Source organism: Procambarus clarkii, chromosome 51 (genome assembly GCF_040958095.1).
Source record: "Procambarus clarkii isolate CNS0578487 chromosome 51, FALCON_Pclarkii_2.0, whole genome shotgun sequence".
NCBI classification, from domain to species: Eukaryota; Metazoa; Arthropoda; class Malacostraca; order Decapoda; family Cambaridae; genus Procambarus; species Procambarus clarkii.
The window spans coordinates 7,422,693-7,442,430 of NC_091200.1; the positions used below are offsets into that span (position 1 = coordinate 7,422,693).

At 50.6% G+C, this 19,738-nt stretch overlaps 3 protein-coding genes across 3 annotated transcripts; 2 read left to right on the top strand and 1 right to left on the bottom strand.

Moving 5' to 3' along the window:
- Positions 1-5,523: 5,523 nt before the first annotated feature.
- Positions 5,524-7,242, top strand: LOC138351967 (fibrous sheath CABYR-binding protein-like). Its single transcript, XM_069304139.1, has one exon. The coding sequence runs from the start codon at positions 5,524-5,526 to the stop codon at positions 7,240-7,242; it is 1,719 nt and encodes a 572-aa protein (XP_069160240.1).
- Positions 7,243-7,267: 25 nt separating this feature from the next.
- On the bottom strand, positions 7,268-13,270 carry LOC123774521 (GATA zinc finger domain-containing protein 14-like). The gene is made up of 3 exons (XM_045768857.2): positions 12,447-13,270; positions 10,917-11,521; positions 7,268-7,830 (listed from the first exon to the last, which is right to left on the bottom strand). Exons 1-3 carry the CDS (start codon positions 13,268-13,270, stop codon positions 7,268-7,270), a joined length of 1,992 nt encoding a protein of 663 aa, XP_045624813.2.
- A 31-nt stretch (positions 13,271-13,301) lies between these two features.
- Positions 13,302-15,506, top strand: LOC123774522 (zinc finger protein 853-like). The gene is made up of 5 exons (XM_069304140.1): positions 13,302-13,331; positions 14,034-14,309; positions 14,352-14,627; positions 14,778-14,936; positions 15,228-15,506. The coding sequence occupies exons 1-5, from the start codon at positions 13,302-13,304 to the stop codon at positions 15,504-15,506; spliced, it is 1,020 nt and encodes a 339-aa protein (XP_069160241.1).
- The last annotated feature ends 4,232 nt before the right edge of the window (positions 15,507-19,738 follow it).

Consider the following 19,738-nt stretch of genomic DNA (forward strand, 5'->3'; position numbering starts at 1 on the left):
CTCGAAAGGCGGGATCCAAGAGTCAATGCTCGATCCTGCAGACACAACTAGGCGAGTACAACTAGGTGAGTACAACTAGGTGAGTACACACACACACACACACACACACACACACACACACACACACACACACACACACACACACACACACACACACACACACACACGTTATGAGGGGCCAACCTGATCTTCAGAAAGCAGTGGCCACCATATAGTGTGAGAAGTGTGTGTGTTAAGATACATGAGATGCAGCCCAGAGCCATGTGATACTGGCTGCTAGTGTCTTCCCTCCTGGCCAGAGGAAGACTACTCACTAATTACATGCGGGACAGCTCCTGTAAGAGACAGCATCGTAGTTACGCTACGTCGCAGCACAAGGAAGATGTAATGTTGTTAGTGATGACAATAAAATGGAATAAAATAGCCGTATATAGTTCTACCACATCGTATATAAGAGCGGGATGAGTATACGGGAAGTAGAAGAACAGTGGATAAAGAGTATGGAATTACATTCCATCCAGAGCCAAGGACCAGCCTCATCTATTGGTCCATTGGTACATCAGGAGGAATATGTCTGTAAATGACCAGGTAATCGGTCTAAACAAACGATACTGAAGGGGAAGAAATGGCTAAAGAAGAGACACAAGCAAAGGGAAAAACTTGCCGCCGAAACAGCAGTAGCAAGAGAAAATGAGAGCAAGGTGAGGAGATGGCTGCGGTGACAACTACTGTCGGGAAAACCGACACCATTTACTAACATTTAATACAATAGGCAGATAATATTGCTGCTGGATTGTATAGACAATTTAACTCATAGAAAATGAGGTACAGTGGAATTTTCCTTGGAAGAAAATGGGGATATCATTGCCATATGTCGCCATTAAATTCACCAACATAATAATGGAATATTCTTAATTACATCAATCTTTGGACTTTAAACACCATAACAATATTTCCCTTGAATCATCTTAATTATCAGTACTAATATAGACTATATGTAGGCCCTTTTTTCCACTATTTTACAACATCTAGACAAGTCGCTAGATGAGTTAGTATGAGGGAGGCCAGCCAGTAGCAGTCGCCATTAACACCATGCAATGCTGGCCGGGGCAAACCTAACTCCACTAATCTTACTTGGACACAAGTGTTATGGGAAGTAAAGTGCTCCCATTATCAACATGATCTACGTCTACTATAAGGGAAGTGTTCTAGCCGAAACCCGTTATAAACCTTATACATTCCTGGCCAGTAGTGTAGGTAGATAACTTATACATTCCTGGCCAGTAATGTAGGTAGATGCCTTATACATTCCTGGCCAGTAGTGTAGGTAGATGACTTATACATTCCTGGCCAGTAGTGTAGGTAGATGACTTATACATTCCTGGCCAGTAGTGTAGGTAGATGACTTATACATTCCTGGCCAGTAGTGTAGGTAGATGACTTATACATTCCTGGCCAGTAGTGTAGGTAGATGACTTATACATTCCTGGCCAGTAGTGTAGGTAGATGACTTATACGTTCCTGGCCAGTAGTGTAGGTAGATGCCTTATACATTCGTGGCCAGTAGTGTAGGTAGATGACTTATACATTCCTGGCCAGTAGTGTAGGTAGATGACTTATACATTCGTGGCCAGTAGTGTAGGTAGATGCCTTATACATTCCTGCCCAGTAGTGTAGGTAGATGACTTATACATTCCTGGCCAGTAGTGTAGGTAGATGACTTATACATTCCTGGCCAGTAGTGTAGGTAGATGCCTTATACATTCCTGCCCAGTAGTGTAGGTAGATGACTTATACATTCCTGGCCAGTAGTGTAGGTAGATGACTTATACATTCCTGGCTAGCAGTGTAGGTAGATTAGGGTGACCCGGTGTAGTTGACGGGGAAGAAGCAGCAGCAAGGCATCCACCTGGTACCCCGGTAACACATGGCTATACTGGCCTCACCCACCAGGATGATTTGGTGTCATCATCCGTGTTCATAACTGGTGGACCAAGACCATAATCATCCATACAGATAAGCTGTATTCACTTTAGTTACTAATATATACTCTAATACTGTAGTGAATTTCTACTAATCAATAATTTATATTGATAGACTATATATGTAAATCATAATCCCCCAGAATGTGTAGGAAAGCAATTTTGTGGTAATTTTAAAATCATAGAGTCCACTTTAAACATCATTCAGTTTGCTATCGAAATATCTAAATTAACGTAAAATATAAATTACAGGTACTATATAAAGTAATATAAACTAAATATAAATCCCGCGAGTCATTTTCCCCACAACCACAGCACCAGCTAAGATATCCCCTTGGCCACTAAAGGAGGCACCTAAAATCCTATTTAAACCCCATGGCTAAAGAATTAAATTCCTCCCTACGAGAGAGAATTCCTAGAGGTTTCGACATCAGAAAATGAGGAGACTAATGGGGGAAATAAGAACGCATGACCTCATCCTGGTTAGTTTTTGAGATACTAACGAGGAAAAGGTTCATGGAACAGTTAGTGAAGTTGAACTCTCTCTCTCTCCACATGCTATCATTCAGTCATGTGTTGTGGTGTGTGGCAGCGTCACTGAGGTTGATGAGGTGTTGCTCCCGGCTCATGTAACACAAACCTTGCTGGTATTATTAACCTAACCTAACCTACATACATTTTCTCGCAATTGTAACTGGGAAAACTGTGTATATATTGTGCAAGGCCGTGGTGACGCTGGCTAAGATTGTGAGGACGGTGGTGAGTGTGGTGGGTGGTGAGTGTGGTGGGTGGTGAGTGTGGTGGATGGTGAGTGTGGTGGGTGGTGAGTGTGGTGGATGGTGAGTGTGGTGGATGGTGAGTGTGGTGGATGGTGAGTGTGGTGGGTGATGAGTGTGGTGGATGGTGAGTGTGGTGGATGGTGAGTGTGGTGGATGGTGAGTGTGGTGGGTGGTGAGTGTGGTGGATGGTGAGTGTGGTGGATGGTGAGTGTGGTGGGTGGTGAGTGTGGTGGGTGGTGAGTGTGGTGGGTGGTGAGTGTGGTGGATGGTGAGTGTGGTGGATGGTGAGTGTGGTGGGTGGTGAGTGTGGTGGATGGTGAGTGTGGTGGATGGTGAGTGTGGTGGATGGTGAGTGTGGTGGATGGTGAGTGTGGTGGGTGGTGAGTGTGGTGGATGGTGAGTGTGGTGGGTGGTGAGTGTGGTGGATGGTGAGTGTGGTGGGTGGTGAGTGTGGTGGATGGTGAGTGTGGTGGATGGTGAGTGTGGTGGATGGTGAGTGTGGTGGATGGTGAGTGTGGTGGATGGTGAGTGTGGTGGGTGGTGAGTGTGGTGGGTGGTGAGTGTGGTGGGTGGTGAGTGTGGTGGATGGTGAGTGTGGTGGGTGGTGAGTGTGGTGGATGGTGAGTGTGGTGGGTGGTGAGTGTGGTGGATGGTGAGCTCACGTTCCCAGTGTTGACTTTACAGGTGGGGCTCAACCCTGTTTGATGCCGTTTCCCGTTGTCTGATGCAACTGTTTGGCTGCCACAAATGATTGACTGGGAAAAGTTTCTGGTGTTTACTTAGTTTGATTCCCGAATGATTTTTGGTGACAAAGACCGTTTTATTAGACGTTTAGTAGAAAAAAACTTTATGTATTTTGTTAAATAAAATATTACAGAATCTTTGCCTGGTAACTTTCGTCAAATAAAACGTTACATAACAGTGACTGTTTAACAATAACAAAACAGTAGTAATTAAGCGATAACTCACTCATTTATGCAAGGAAAAAATGTACTATTTAGTATGAATGAATTGAACAAAATAAATGATTATTTGAATAAAGTAATTGTGCACTGGTAACTATGTCGGTACAACGGTACGGTACAATTTAACTGGTCGGTACAACGATAGCCTCACTTCTTGCAGGGTCGTCGCTCGATCCCCCGATGGTCCAATTCGGAAGGCACCGTTTCTTTCTCCATCCCCATACCCCTTGCAAGTGCCTTACAGTCATTCTAGATTAGTGCTTTCTCCTAGTTAACTAACCTTATCTTTCTCCTGCTAGTTAACTAACCTCACCTTTCTCCTGCTAGTTAACTAACCTCACCTTTCTCCTGCTAGTTAACTAACCTCACCTTTCTCCTGCTAGTTAACTAACTTAATCTTTCTCCTGCTAGTTGACTAACTTAATCTTTCTCCTGCTAGTTAACTAACTTAATCTTTCTCCTGCTAGTTAACTAACCTCACCTTTCTCCTGCTAGTTAACTAACTTAATCTTTCTCCTGCTAGTTAACTAACCTTATCTTTCTCCTGCTAGTTAACTAACCTTATCTTTCTCCTGCTAGTTAACTAACCTTATCTTTCTCCTGCTAGTTAACTAACCTAATCTTTCTCCTGCTATTTAACTAACCTTATCTTTCTCCTGCTATTTAACTAACCTTATCTTTCTCCTGCTAGTTAACTAACCTAATCTTTCTCCTGCTAGTTAACTAACCTTACCATCAACAATATCACATGATATATATCCATATAAACTTTCCATGTGGAGAGTATCGGAAGGTCAGCTCCCAAATATCAACAATAAAACACATATGCAGAATCCAATCAGTCAAGAGAGTAACATTATATTAATAAAATAATAATGTGAAGAAAATATACAAATGCTTCGGTCTCAAAAGAACGTCCATTGGCCGAGGAAACCTTCAGTGTTTGAATGGATGACCTGAACGTTATAAAAGAAATTATTCGACCGAAAACCCGCAGATTATCTCGTGGGAAAAGATTCTGAATTTTTTTTTTTCGAAAAGCGTTGTTTATCCTAAACAATGGATTGTCTGCCTCATTACAGCAAATAATAGCGTGAGATAACACAATTGTTATTTAATTTGAGATAACACAATTGTTATTTAATTTTCTGGGATAGGAAAAATGTTGTTTAATGGGTATAATAATGTTTGTTATTCTATCAAAGTCATTTATCATACTCTCAAATAATTGGTGTGAGAGTTAACATTGGCTGTGTTTGTTGACATCCTTCTCACCTGACAGCCGACACTAACTCTCCTCATGTCTTTATTTTCCCCTACCTAAGTCCCTCCACCCCTTCCCTACTCTTCCTACCTACCTCTTACGTGTCAGGGCTGGTATGGAGCAAGGCGCAGGTGTCGAGAGCCGAGTACAGTGTACTGGGATACAGTACACTGTACTCACTACCTGTACACTGTATTCAGGGTTTCTTCCTACTTTCTGCTGTCTCCTCCAGCACACAGACTCACCAGTCCCGGTAACTGAGAGTCTCCCGGTAACTGAGAGTCTCCCGGTAACTGAGAGTCTCCCGGTAACTGAGAGTCTCCCGGTAACTGAGAGTCTCCCGGTAACTGGGAGTCTCCTGTCTTTTGTGGCCGTGTTTTGCCTCCATGTTAGAGTTCCTCTGAGGTAGACCTTCTCTCTGTTATTGTTTATCTTGTGTGGAACTCGCCATCTTTTAGTGTACCAAAAGCCTTATATTTCGTCATATTATTTTTAGTACATAAGTTGATCAATGGAATAAATGATGGGTAAAAATGTTTGGTGTTTGCGGGTGGAAGCCCCAGCCTGGTGGAAGCCCCAGCCTGGTGGAAGCCCCAGTCTGGTGGAAGCCCCAGCCTGGTGGAAGCCCCAGCCTGGTGGAAGCCCCAGCCTGGTGGAAGCCCCAGTCTGGTGGAAGCCCCAGCCTGGTGGAAGCCCCAGCCTGGTGGAAGCCCCAGCCTGGTGGAAGCCCCAGTCTGGTGGAAGCCCCAGTCTGGTGCAAGCTCCAGTCTGGTGGAAGCCCCAGCCTGGTGGAAGCCCCAGCCTGGTGGAAGCCCCAGCCTGGTGGAAGCCCCAGCCTGGTGGAAGCCCCAGCCTGGTGGAAGCCCCAGCCTGGTGGAAGCCCCAGCCTGGTGGAAGCCCCAGCCTGGTGGAAGCCCCAGCCTGGTGGAAGCCCCAGCCTGGTGGAAGCCCCAGCCTGGTGGAAGCCCCAGCCTGGTGCAAGCTCCAGTCTGGTGGAAGCCCCAGCCTGGTGGAAGCCCCAGCCTGGTGGAAGCCCCAGCCTGGTGGAAGCCCCAGCCTGGTGGAAGCCCCAGCCTGGTGGAAGCCCCAGCCTGGTGGAAGCCCCAGCCTGGTGGAAGCCCCAGCCTGGTGGAAGCCCCAGCCTGGTGGAAGCCCCAGCCTGGTGGAAGCCCCAGCCTGGTGGAAGCCCCAGCCTGGTGGAAGCCCCAGTCTGGTGGAAGCCCCAGTCTGGTGGAAGCCCCAGTCTGGTGGAAGCCCCAGTCTGGTGGAAGCCCCAGTCTGGTGGAAGCCCCAGTCTGGTGCAAGCTCCAGTCTGGTGGAAGCCCCAGCCTGGTGGAAGCCCCAGTCTGGTGCAAGCTCCAGTCTGGTGGAAGCCCCAGCCTGGTGGAAGCCCCAGCCTGGTGGAAGCCCCAGCCTGGTGGAAGCCCCAGCCTGGTGGAAGCCCCAGCCTGGTGGAAGCCCCAGCCTGGTGGAAGCCCCAGCCTGGTGGAAGCCCCAGCCTGGTGGAAGCCCCAGCCTGGTGGAAGCCCCAGCCTGGTGGAAGCCCCAGTCTGGTGGAAGCCCCTGTCTGGTGGAAGCCCCAGTCTGGTGGAAGCCCCAGTCTGGTGGAAGCCCCAGTCTGGTGGAAGCCCCAGTCTGGTGGAAGCCCCAGTCTGGTGGAAGCCCCAGTCTGGTGGAAGCCCCAGTCTGGTGCAAGCTCCAGTCTGGTGGAAGCCCCAGCCTGGTGGAAGCCCCAGTCTGGTGCAAGCTCCAGTCTGGTGGAAGCCCCAGTCAGGTGGAAGCCCCAGTCAGGTGGAAGCCCCAGTCAGGTGGAAGCCCCAGTCTGGTGGAAGCCTCAGTCTGGTGGAAGCCTCAGTCTGGTGGAAGCCCCAGTCTGGTGGAAGCCCCAGTCAGGTGGAAGCCCCAGTCTGGTGGAAGCCCCAGTCTGGTGGAAGCCCCAGTCTGGTGGAAGCCTCAGTCAGGTGGAAGCCTCAGTCTGGTGGAAGCCCCAGTCTGGTGGAAGCCCCAGTCAGGTGGAAGCCCCAGTCTGGTGGAAGCCCCAGTCTGGTGGAAGCCCCAGTCTGGTGGAAGCCCCAGTCTGGTGGAAGCCCCAGTCTGGTGGAAGCCCCAGTCTGGTGGAAGCCTCAGTCAGGTGGAAGCCCCAGTCTGGTGGAAGCCCCAGTCTGGTGGAAGCCTCAGTCAGGTGGAAGCCCCAGTCTGGTGGAAGCTGTGGTACCATGGAATACTTCACCAACGGTAAATGCAAATATTAGGGAGAGTGGAATGTGCTAGGATGAGTCAGCACCCAAGATTGTTGGACCTGTTTCTCCTCTGTTGATGTTGCTGCTCAGCGCTGCCCATGCTGCTGACGCTGTTTCTGGTGCTGTTTATGCTGTTGCCGCGTCTGCTACTGAAGAGATTGTGGGTAATCCTGTTGCATCTGCTGTTGCTGCTGTTTGTCATATTTCTTAATGGCACGTTTGCTTTCTGTGCAGCTGTCGCCACCGTTACTGTTACTGTTGGTCCATCTGTTGCCGGATCCGCTGTTCCTGCGTACTGTGTGGATGATGTTACTGCCTTCACCGTTGATGCCTTGGCTCCTGTTGTTGCCTTGGCTCCTGTTGTTGCCTTAGCTCCTGTTGTTGCCTTGGCTCCTGTTGTTGCCTTAGCTCCTGTTGATGCCTTGGCTCCTGTTGACGCCTTGGCTCCTGTTGTTGCTAGGTTCTGTGCGGCTGATGCTGCTGTGTCCGCTTTTGTTGGTGCTGTGCCCGTTGCTGCTGTTAATTCTTGTTGCTTCTGTCCGCTGTTGCTGCAGTTGTGGACGGTCAGTGACTGGGTTATACCAGTCGTTGTGAACTGGTCTGAACACCGTTGGGACTAATTGAGGGTAAAATTGTAACAATTATAATAAGTTCAGTTTGTACTGTTGTACAAATTATTATTGTACTGTAAGTTCCGTTTGTAAATGTGATGAGATAAATCACATTTGTAAACACAATTTTGGATAATTATAGTAAATTATTTTGTAATGTAAAATATAAGTGAAAAAAATATATGTAAAATACGGATTAAACGAATTTCCTGAACTTTTGTATACAAATTTTGTTGTATACAAACTTTGTTGTATACAAACTTTGTTGTATACAAACTTTGATGTATACAAACTTTGATGTATACAAACTTTGTTGTATACAAACTTTGATGTATACAAACTTTGATGTATACAAACTTTGTTGTATACAAACTTTGTTGTATACAAACTTTGATGTATACAAACTTTGTTGTATACAAACTTTGTTGTATACAAACTTTGTTGTATACAAACTTTGTTGTATACAAACTTTGATGTATACAAACTTTGTTGTATACAAACTTTGTTGTATACAAACTTTGTTGTATACAAACTTTGATGTATACAAACTTTGATGTATACAAACTTTGATGTATACAAACTTTGTATACTATCTTACACTTGATGAGCTCGGCAAGGAACCTTGCAGTTATGCCAGATGTCACTGGGTTGTTTCCAGATTGACCTGAATATATATTTTCACTATGTATATCTTTTTCTACATATACCTTATGTAACATTATGTAGCACTACTGTATACCACATGAATGCTTTATTGGCAGGACAATAGACACATGATGTTTAACAGATAAAAGTTACCAGAAATATTCTATCGTATCTTTTCGAGTTACAAATGACGATTCCTCAATACTTTGCAATAGCAGTAAAGTATTCTAAGCAGATAACAAAGATTGCTGTTGTGATAACTGTTGTTGCTGCTGTGATCACTGTTGTTGTTGCTGTGATCACTGTTGTTGTTGCTGTGATCACTGTTGTTGTGATCACTGTTGTTGCTGCTGTGATCACTGTTGTTGTTGCTGTGATAACTGTTGTTGCTACTGTGATCACTGTTGTTGTGATCACTGTTGTTGCTGCTGTGATCACTGTTGTTGTTGCTGTGATCACTGTTGTTGTGATCACTGTTGTTGTTGCTGTGATAACTGTTGTTGCTACTGTGATCACTGTTGTTGCTGTGATCACTGTTGTTGTTGCTGTGATCACTGTTGTTGTTGCTGAGATAACTGTTGTTGCTGCTGTGATCACTGTTGTTGTGATCACTGTTGTTGTTGCTGTGATCACTGTTGTTGTTGCTGTGATCACTGTTGTTGTTGCTGTGATCACTGTTGTTGTTGCTGTGATAACTGTTGTTGCTACTGTGATCACTGTTGTTGCTGTGATCACTGTTGTTGTTGCTGTGATCACTGTTGTTGTTGCTGAGATAACTGTTGTTGCTGCTGTGATAACTGTTGTTGCTGCTGTGATCACTGTTGTTGCTGCTGTGATTACTGTTGTTGTTGCTGTAATCACTGTTGTTGCTGCTGTGATCACTGTTGTTGTTGCTGTTGTGATAACTGTTGTTGTTGCTGTGATTACTGTTGTTGTTGCTGTGATTACTGTTGTTGTTGCTGTGATAACTGTTGTTGCTGCTGTGATTACTGTTGTTGTTGCTGTGATCACTGTTGTTGTTGCTGTTGTGATAACTGTTGTTGTTGCTGTGATCACTGTTGTTGTTGCTGTGATTACTGTTGTTGTTGCTGTGATCACTGTTGTTGCTGCTGTGATAACTGTCGTTGTTGCTGTGATCACTGTTGTTGTTGCTGTGATCACTGTTGTTGTTGCTGTGATCACTGTTGTTGTTGCTGTGATCACTGTTGTTGTTGCTGTGATCACTGTTGTTGCTGCTGTGATTACTGTTGTTGTTGCTGTGATTACTGTTGTTGTTGCTGTGATTACTGTTGTTGTTGCTGTGATTACTGTTGTTGCTGTTGTAATTACTGTTGTTGCTGTTGTGATTACTGTTGTTGTTGCTGTTGTGATTATTGTTGTTGTTGCTGTGATTACTGTTGTTGTTGCTGTGATTACTGTTGTTGCTGTTGTGATTACTGTTGTTGCTGTTGTGATTACTGTTGTTGCTGTTGTGATTACTGTTGTTGTTGCTGTTGTGATCACTGTTGTTGTTGCTGTGATTACTGTTGTTGTTGCTGTGATTACTGTTGTTGCTGTGATCACTGTTGTTGCTGTGATCACTGTTGTTGCTGTGATCACTGTTGTTGTGATAACTGTTGTTGTTGCTGTGATCACTGTTGTTGTTGCTGTGATCACTGTTGTTGTTGCTGTGATTACTGTTGTTGCTGTTGTGATTACTGTTGTTGTTGCTGTTGTGATTACTGTTGTTGTTGCTGTGATTACTGTTGTTGCTGTTGTGATTACTGTTGTTTTTGCTGTGATCACTGTTGTTGCTGTTGTGATTACTGTTGTTGCTGCTGTGATAAATGTTGTTGTTGCTGTGATAACTGTTGTTGTTGCTGTGATAACTGTTGTTGTTGCTGTGATAACTGTTGTTGCTGCTGTGATCACTGTTGTTGCTGTTGTGATTACTGTTGCTATTGTGATCACTGTTGCTGCTGTGATCACTGTTGCTGCTGTGATCACTGTTGTTGCTGTGATCACTGTTGTTGCTGTGATCACTGTTGTTGTTGCTGTGATCACTGTTGTTGTTGCTGTGATCACTGTTGTTGTTGCTGTGATAACTGTTGTTGTTGCTGTGATCACTGTTGTTGTTGCTGTGATCACTGTTGTTGCTGTTGTGATCACTGTTGTTGCTGTTGTGATCACTGTTGTTGTTCCTGTGATCTCTGTTGTTGCTGTGATCACTGTTGTTGTTGCTGTGATCACTGTTGATGCTGTTGTGATCACTGTTGTTGTTCCTGTGATCACTGTTGTTGCTGTGATCACTGTTGTTGTTGCTGTGATCACTGTTGTTGCTGTTGTGATCACTGTTGTTGTTGCTGTGATCACTGTTGTTGCTGTGGTCACTGTTGTTGCTGTGATCACTGTTGTTGCTGTTGTGATCACTGTTGTTACTGTTGTGATTACTGTTGCTGTTGTGATCACTGTTGCTGCTGTGATCACTGTTGTTGCTGTGATCACTGTTGTTGCTGTGATCACTGTTGTTGCTGTGATCACTGTTGTTGTTGCTGTGATAACTGTTGTTGTTGCTGTGATCACTGTTGTTGTTGCTGTTGTGATCACTGTTGTTGCTGTTGTGATCACTGTTGTTGCTGTTGTGATCACTGTTGTTGCTGTTGTGATCACTGTTGCTGCTGTGATCACTGTTGTTGCTGTTGTGATCACTGTTGCTGGTGTGATCACTGTTGTTGCTGCTGTGATCACTGTTGTTGCTGTGATCACTGTTGTTGCTGTTGTGATCACTGTTGCTGTTGTGATCACTGTTGCTGGTGTGATCACTGTTGTTGCTGCTGTGATCACTGTTGTTGCTGTGATCACTGTTGTTGCTGTTGTGATCACTGTTGCTGGTGTGATCACTGTTGTTGCTGCTGTGATCACTGTTGTTATTGCTGTGATAACTGTTGTTGCTGCTGTTATAACTGTTGTTGCTGTTGTGATCACTGTTGCTGGTGTGATCACTGTTGTTGCTGCTGTGATCACTGTTGTTATTGCTGTGATCACTGTTGTTGTTGCTGTGAGCACTGTTGTTGCTGCTGTGATCACTGTTGTTATTGCTGTGATAACTGTTGTTGTTGCTGTGATAACTGTTGTTGTTGCTGTGATCACTGTTGTTGTTGCTGTGATCACTGTTGTTGTTGCTGTGATCACTGTTGTTGTTGCTGTGATCACTGTTGTTGCTGTTGTGATAACTGTTGTTGTTGCTGGTACTGTTGATGTTACGCTAATTATTAACATTGTAATCAATAGTAATTAGCGTAACATAATTATTTAATTATAAAGTACATGCGATTACTAAAATGAGAATCGAGTCATTGCACTTAACATGTCTGGGAGGCGGGACCAGGAGCTGAAGCCCGACGTTTGCAAGCACATCTAGGTGAGTACACACACCTTTCCTTCCCTCCCTCTCTCCCTCCCTCCCTCTCTCCTGACATCCCATTACTCCTCCTCCCCCCCCCCCTCTCTACCACTCCTACCCCCTCCCTCCCCATCCCCCCCTAGACACCCCCAATCCCCCCCCCCCTCCACCACTCCCCAACACTGTTATCTCCAGCACAGTATCTTGAACATCTTAATGGATCGGTCTGCCTCCTCCTCCTGGTGATTGGCAGGCTTTTCTCTGATTATCGAGTTTTTCTCAGTGATTGGCAGGTTTTACTCTCTGATTGGTAGGCATTTATATGTGACTTGCTGGTTCTTCTCTGTGATTGGCGGGTTCTTCTGTGATTGGTATGGTTTCGGCTGTGATTGCTGGACTCGTTGCTGATTGGTTGTTCGTTTCCGTAAATAGCAGTCTCTTCTCTGTGGTTGGTGCATTATTCTGATTGGGAGTTTCTACCATAGTGATTGGTGGTTTCTAATCTTTGATTGTAAAGTTTCTCACTGATTGCTAGGGTGCTTCATATTTATTTGCTGGTTCTCAGCGATTTGCAGTACTGTCTGTGACTGGTGGATGTGTTCTGTGACTGGTGGATGTGTTCTGTGACTGGTGGATGTGGTCTGTGATTGGTGGATGTGATCTGTGACTGGTGGATGTGGTCTGTGACTGGTGGATGTGTTCTGTGACTGGTGGATGTGGTCTGTGACTGGTGGATGTGATCTGTGACTGGTGGATGTGTTCTGTGACTGGTGGATGTGTTCTGTGACTGGTGGATGTGGTCTGTGACTGGTGGATGTGATCTGTGACTGGTGGATGTGTTCTGTGACTGGTGGATGTGGTCTGTGACTGGTGGATGTGTTCTGTGACTGGTGGATGTGTTCTGTGACTGGTGGATGTGGTCTGTGACTGGTGGATGTGATCTGTGACTGGTGGATGTGTTCTGTGACTGGTGGATGTGTTCTGTGACTGGTGGATGTGTTCCGTGACTGGTGGATGTGTTCTGTGACTGGTGGATGTGGTCTGTGACTGGTGGATGTGTTCTGTGACTGGTGGATGTGTTCCGTGACTGGTGGATGTGTTCTGTGACTGGTGGATGTGTTCTGTGACTGGTGGATGTGTTCTGTGACTGGTGGATGTGTTCTGTGACTGGTGGATGTGGTCTGTGACTGGTGGATGTGTTCTGTGACTGGTGGATGTGTTCTGTGACTGGTGGATGTGGTCTGTGACTGGTGGATGTGTTCTGTGACTGGTGGATGTGTTCCGTGACTGGTGGATGTGTTCCGTGACTGATGGATGTGTTCTGTGACTGGTGGATGTGTTCCGTGACTGGTGGATGTGCTCTGTGACTGATGGAACAATCCCCGGAGGAAGGATTGTACATAATCCTCCTGTATGTACAATCCAACCTTAAGATGTGTAATGGTAATACTAAAAGCATCCAGGCTAGCGGGAGACCGCTAGAAGCAACAGCCTGATGGATCAAGTTATGACAAGTCGAGCCTGGCGCCAGGCCGGGCTCGGGGAGGTTATCTTGAGGTTATCTTGAGATGATTTCGGGGCTGTTTAGTGTCCCCGCGGCCCGGTCCTCGACCAGGCCTCCACCCCCAGGAAGCAGCCCGTGACAGCTGACTAACACCCAGGTACCTATTTTACTGCTAGGTAACAGGGGCATAGGGTGAAAGAAACTCTGCCCATTGTTTCTCGCCGGCGCCTGGGATCGAACCCTGGACCACAGGATCACAAGTCCAGCGTGCTGTCCGCTCGGCCGACCGGCTCCCATGTGGGGAGTAGAACTTTAGGAACCCTGACCAGGTATGTTCCAGGTATGGCGACACCCACCATCTTGACACTTTCTCACTAAGACCTTCTCTTTCCCATCTGTCAGGTACTCTCTCTCCTTAAGTCCAAAACTTTGATATTCCTTCTTACCTTGATGGAGACGGTACTAGTATCTAGTTTACACTCCAGGAAGGTGACAACCTGTTGTCTGTCCTGTCACCTGTCGGGGAGAGTGGGGTAGACAGGTGCGTCACGCTCAGCGCCACCAGGGTCATCACCAGGTGACGGCCGCCACAACAATAACTTCACCACAAAAAATTAATCAAGATGAACTTGAAAATCAATAAAATTCTTATGAAAATTAGGAAATAAAATATGTAAAGGAGGAGGTGCAGCAGGAGCTGGTGCAGCAGGAGCTGGTGCGGCAGGAGCTGGTGCAGCAGGAGCTGGTGCAGCAGCAGGAGGTGGTGCAGCAGCAGGAGGTGGTGCAGCAGGAGGTGGTGCGGCAGGAGCTGGTGCAGGAGCTGGTGCAGCAGCAGGAGCTGGTGCAGCAGCAGGAGCTGGTGCAGCAGCAGGAGCTGGTGCAGCAGGAGCTGGTGCAGCAGCAGGAGCTGGTGCAGCAGGAGCTGGTGCAGCAGGAGGTGGTGTAGCAGGAGCTGGTGCAGCAGGAGGTGGTGTAGCAGGAGCTGGTGCAGCAGCAGGAGGAGGTGCAGCAGGAGCTGGTGCGGCAGGAGCTGGTGCGGCAGGAGCTGGTGCAGCAGGAGCTGGTGCAGCAGGCGCTGGTGCAGCAGGCGCTGGTGCAGCAGCAGGAGGTGGTGCAGCAGAAGCTGGTGCAGCAGCAGGAGGTGGTGCAGCAAGCGCTGGTGCAGCAGGAGGTGGTGCAGCAAGCGCTGGTGCAGCAGGAGGTGGTGCAGCAGCAGGAGGTGGTGCAGCAGGAGGTGGTGCAGCAGCAGGAGGTGGTGCAGCAGCAGGAGGTGGTGCAGCAGCAGGAGGTGGTGCAGCAGCAGGAGGTGGTGCAGCAGCAGCAGGAGGTGGTGCAGCAGCAGGAGGTGGTGCAGCAGCAGGAGGTGGTGCAGCAGGAGGTGGTGCAGCAGGAGGTGGTGTAGCAGGAGCTGGTGCAGCAGGCGCTGGTGCAACAGCAGGAGGTGGTGCAGCAGGAGCTGGTGCAGCAGGCGCTGGTGCAGCAGCAGGAGGTGGTGCAGCAGGAGGTGGTGCAGCAGGAGGTGGTGCAGCCGGAGGTGGTGCAGCCGGAGGTGGTGCAGCAGGAGGTGTTGCAGTAGGAGGTGGTGCAGCAGGAGGTGGTGCAGCAGGTGGTGGTGCAGCAGGAGGTGGTGCAGCAGGAGGTGGTGCAGCAGGAGCTGGTGCAGCAGCAGCTGGTGCAGCAGGAGCTGGTGCAGCAGGAGGTGGTGCAGCAGGAGCTGGTGCAGCAGGCGCTGGTGCAGCAGCAGGAGGAGGTGTAGCAGGAGGTGGTGCAGCAGCAGGAGGTGGTGCAGCAGAAGCTGGTGCAGCAGGAGCTGGTGCAGCAGGAGCTGGTGCAGCAGCAGGAGCTGCTGTAGCAGGAGCTGGTGCAGCAGGAGCTGGTGCAGCAGCAGGAGCTGGTGCAGCAGCAGGAGCTGGTGCAGCAGCAGGAGCTGGTGCAGCAGCAGGAGCTGGTGCAGCAGCAGGAGCTGGTGCAGCAGCAGGAGCTGGTGCAGCAGCAGGAGCTGGTGCAGCAGCAGGAGCTGGTGCAGCAGCAGGAGCTGGTGCAGCAGCAGGAGCTGGTGCAGCAGCAGGAGCTGGTGCAGCAGCAGGAGCTGGTGCAGCAGCAGGAGGTGGTGCAGCAGGAGCTGGTGGTGTAGCAGGAGCTGGTGCAGCAGCAGGAGCTGGTGCAGCAGGAGCTGGTGCAGCAGGAGGTGGTGTAGCAGGAGCTGGTGCAGCAGCAGGAGGTGGTGTAGCAGGAGCTGGTGCAGCAGCAGGAGGTGGTGTAGCAGGAGCTGGTGCAGCAGCAGGAGCTGGTGCAGGAGCTGGTGCAGCAGCAGGAGCTGGTACAGCAGCAGGAGCTGGTGCAGCAGCAGGAGCTGGTGCAGGAGCTGGTGCAGCAGCAGGAGCTGGTGCAGCAGCAGGAGCTGGTGCAGCAGGAGCTGGTGCAGCAGCAGGAGCTGGTGCAGCAGGAGCTGGTGCAGCAGGAGGTGGTGTAGCAGGAGCTGGTGCAGCAGCAGGAGGTGGTGTAGCAGGAGCTGGTGCAGCAGCAGGAGGTGGTGTAGCAGGAGCTGGTGCAGCAGCAGGAGCTGGTGCAGGAGCTGGTGCAGCAGCAGGAGCTGGTGCAGCAGCAGGAGCTGGTGCAGGAGCTGGTGCAGCAGCAGGAGCTGGTGCAGGAGCTGGTGCAGCAGCAGGAGCTGGTGCAGGAGCTGGTGCAGCAGCAGGAGCTGGTGCAGGAGCTGGTGCAGCAGCAGGAGCTGGTGCAGGAGCTGGTGCAGCAGCAGGAGCTGGTGCAGGAGCTGGTGCAGCAGCAGGAGCTGGTGCAGGAGCTGGTGCAGCAGCAGGAGCTGGTGCAGGAGCTGGTGCAGCAGCAGGAGCTGGTGCAGGAGCTGGTGCAGCAGCAGGAGCTGGTGCAGGAGCTGGTGCAGCAGCAGGAGCTGGTGCAGGAGCTGGTGCAGCAGCAGGAGCTGGTGCAGCAGCAGGAGCTGGTGCAGGAGCTGGTGCAGCAGCAGGAGCTGGTGCAGGAGCTGGTGCAGCAGCAGGAGCTGGTGCAGCAGCAGGAGCTGGTGCAGGAGCTGGTGCAGCAGCAGGAGCTGGTGCAGCAGCAGGAGCTGGTGCAGGAGCTGGTGCAGCAGCAGGAGCTGGTGCAGCAGCAGGAGCTGGTGCAGGAGCTGGTGCAGCAGCAGGAGCTGGTGCAGCAGCAGGAGCTGGTGCAGCAGCAGGAGCTGGTGCAGCAGCAGGAGCTGGTGCAGCAGCAGGAGGAGGAGGGAGGCGGATGACGAATCAATTCAATAAAAAGAGAATTCAGCCAAGAGTATCACTGAGGAAGGTCAAGGTGACGAGGGTGGTGGTGACGAGGGTGGTGGTGGTGGTGACGAGGGTGGTGGTGGTGACGAGGGTGGTGGTGGTGGTGACGAGGGTGGTGGTGGTGACGAGAGTGGTGGTGGTGGTGGTGACGAGGGTGGTGGTGGTGGTGACGAGGGTGGTGGTGGTGACGAGGGTGGTGGTGGTGACGAGGGTGGTGGTGGTGGTGACGAGGGTGGTGGTGGTGGTGACGAGGGTGGTGGTGGTGACGAGAGTGGTGGTGGTGACGAGGGTGGTGGTGGTGACGAGGGTGGTGGTGGTGGTGACGAGGGTGGTGGTGGTGACGAGGGTGGTGGTGGTGACGAGGGTGGTGGTGGTGACGAGGGTGGTGGTGGTGACGAGGGTGGTGTGGTGGTGACGAGGGTGGTGGTGGTGGTGACGAGGGTGGTGGTGGTGACGAGGGTGGTGGTGGTGACGAGGGTGGTGGAGGTGGTGACGAGGGTGGTGGTGGTGGTGACGAGGGTGGTGGTGGTGGTGACGAGGGTGGTGGGGACGACGGTGGTGGTGACGAGGGTGGTGGGGACGACGGTGGTGGTGGTGACGACGGTGGTGGTGGTGACGACGGTGGTGGTGGTGACGAGGGTGGTGGTTGTGACGAGGGTGGTGGTGGTGACGAGGGTGGTGGTGGTGACGACGGTGGTGGTGACGACGGTGGTGGTGGTGACGACGGTGGTGGTGGTGACGACGGTGGTGGTGGTGACGAGGGTGGTGGTTGTGACGAGGGTGGTGGTGGTGACGACGGTGGTGGTGGTGACGAGGGTGGTGGTTGTGACGAGGGTGGTGGTTGTGACGAGGGTGGTGGTGGTGACGAGGGTGGTGGTGGGGACGACGGTGGTGGTGGTGACGACGGTGGTGGTGGTGACGAGGGTGGTGGTGGTGACGAGGGTGGTGGTTGTGACGAGGGTGGTGGTGGTGACGAGGGTGGTGGTGGTGACGACAGTGGTGGTGGTGACGAGGGTGGTGGTTGTGACGAGAGTGGTGGTGGTGACGAGGGTGGTGGTGACGACGAGGGTGGTGGTGACGACGAGGGTGGTGGTGACGACGAGGGTGGTGGTGACGACGAGGGTGGTGGTGACGAGGGTGGTGGTGGTGACGAGGGTGGTGGTGGTGACGAGGGTGGTGGTGGTGACGAGGGTGGTGGGGACGACGGTGGTGGTGACGAGGGTGGTGGTGGTGACGACGGTGGTGGTGACGAGGGTGGTGGTGGTGACGACGGTGGTGGTGACGAGGGTGGTGGTGGTGACGAGGGTGGTGGGGACGACGGTGGTGGTGACGAGGGTGGTGGTGGTGACGACGGTGGTGGTGACGACGGTGGTGGTGGTGACGACGGTGGTGGTGGTGACGAGGGTGGTGGTGGTGACGAGGGTGGTGGTGGTGACGACGGTGGTGGTGGTGACGAGGGTGGTGGTTGTGACGAGGGTGGTGGTGGTGACGAGGGTGGTGGTGGTGACGAGGGTGGTGGTGACGACGGTGGTGGTGGTGACGACGGTGGTGGTGACGAGGGTGATGGTGGTGACGACGGTGGTGGTGACGACGGTGGTGGTGACGAGGGTGGTGGTGGTGACGAGGGTGGTGGTGGTGGTGACGAGGGTGATGGTGACGACGGTGGTGGTGGTGACGACGGTGGTGGTGGTGACGACGGTGGTGGTGGTGACGAGGGTGGTGGTGGTGACGACGGTGGTGGTGGTGACGACGACGGTGGTGGTGGTGACGACGGTGGTGGTGGTGACGAGGGTGGTGGTGGTGACGAGGATGGTGGTGACGACGGTGGTGGTGACGACGGTGGTGGTGACGAGGGTGATGGTGACGAGGGTAGTGGTGACGAGGATGAGGTAAAAAAATATAAAAGTAATCACAGACAATAATAGTATTTGGTAAGACAAACAAACTAATTAGAGAACAGCACAGTTATTGACACGAGAGGAAGATAGATGGGAAGTGATCATAGAAGACGGGAAACACAGAAGTGATCATAGAAGACGGGAAACACTGAAGTGATCATAGAAGACGGGAAACACAGAAGTGATCATAGAAGACGGGAAACACAGAAGTGATCATAGAAGACGGGAAACACAGAAGTGATCATAGAAGACGGGAAACACAGAAGTGATCATAGAAGACGGGAAACACAGAAGTGATCATAGAAGACGGGAAACACAGAAGTGATCATAGAAGATGGGAAACACAGAAGTGATCATAGAAGACGGGAAACACAGAAGTGATCATAGAAGACGGGAAACACAGAAGTGATCATAGAAGACGGGAAACAAGACACGGAGGGCCCAGAATGATGACCTGAAGCACAGGGTGACAATACATAAGACATTCCGTGTTTACATTTACTCCACATTGAACCAATAATCGTAAGCCAAGACCACCTGAAGGTGTGGTTGAATTATTGATTAGCAAAGATGCTAAAATTGTGAGATAAGATTGGTGAGAGAGAGAGAGAGAGGGGGGGGGGGGGGAGGGAGGGGAAGAGAGGGGAAGAGAGAAAGGCAGGCGGAGAATGGGAAGGGAGAAAGAAATGGTGTGAGAGACGAGGGTTAGAAGACGGGAAGTATAATTGAAGGGAAGAGGTAGAGAAAGGAGGAGCGTGGAGGTAGTGAGAGGGAGGACAGTGAAGGAGCGTGAAGGTAGTGAGAGGGAGGACAGTGAAGGAGCGTGAAGGCAGTGAGAGGGAGGACAGTGAAGGAGCGTGAAGGCAGTGAGAGGGAGGACAGTGAAGGAGCGTGAAGGTAATGAGAGGGAGGACAGTGAAGGAGCGTGAAGGCAGTGAGAGGGAGGACAGTGAAGGAGCGTGAAGGCAGTGAGAGTGAGGACAGTGAAGGAGCGTGAAGGCAGTGAGAGTGAGGACAGTGAAGGAGCGTGAAGGCAGTGAGAGGGAGGACAGTGAAGGAGCGTGAAGGTAATGAGAGGGAGGACAGTGAAGGAGCGTGAAGGCAGTGAGAGGGAGGACAATGAAGGAGCGTGAAGGTAGTGAGAGGGAGGACAGTGAAGGAGCGTGAAGGCAGTGAGAGGGAGGACA

What these genes read in the sequence shown, in the direction of transcription:
- LOC138351967 (XM_069304139.1), top strand. Translation starts at nt 5,524, where the DNA reads ATGTTTGGTGTTTGCGGGTGGAAGCCCCAGCCTGGTGGAAGCCCCAGC.
- LOC123774521 (XM_045768857.2), bottom strand. Translation starts at nt 13,270, where the DNA reads ATGTACAATCCTTCCTCCGGGGATTGTTCCATCAGTCACAGAGCACAT. An exon ending in ACATCCACCAGTCACAGACA is followed by an intron (nt 11,522 to 12,446) that starts GTACTGCAAATC and finishes CAGTGCTCACAG; the next exon opens with CAACAACAACAGTGATCACA. An exon ending in CAGTGATCACAACAGCAACA is followed by an intron (nt 7,831 to 10,916) that starts GTAATCACAACA and finishes AACGGTGTTCAG; the next exon opens with ACCAGTTCACAACGACTGGT.
- LOC123774522 (XM_069304140.1), top strand. Translation starts at nt 13,302, where the DNA reads ATGTGTAATGGTAATACTAAAAGCATCCAG. An exon ending in TGGTGCAGCAGCAGGAGGTG is followed by an intron (nt 14,628 to 14,777) that starts GTGCAGCAGCAG and finishes GTGGTGTAGCAG; the next exon opens with GAGCTGGTGCAGCAGGCGCT. An exon ending in CGGAGGTGGTGCAGCAGGAG is followed by an intron (nt 14,937 to 15,227) that starts GTGTTGCAGTAG and finishes CTGCTGTAGCAG; the next exon opens with GAGCTGGTGCAGCAGGAGCT.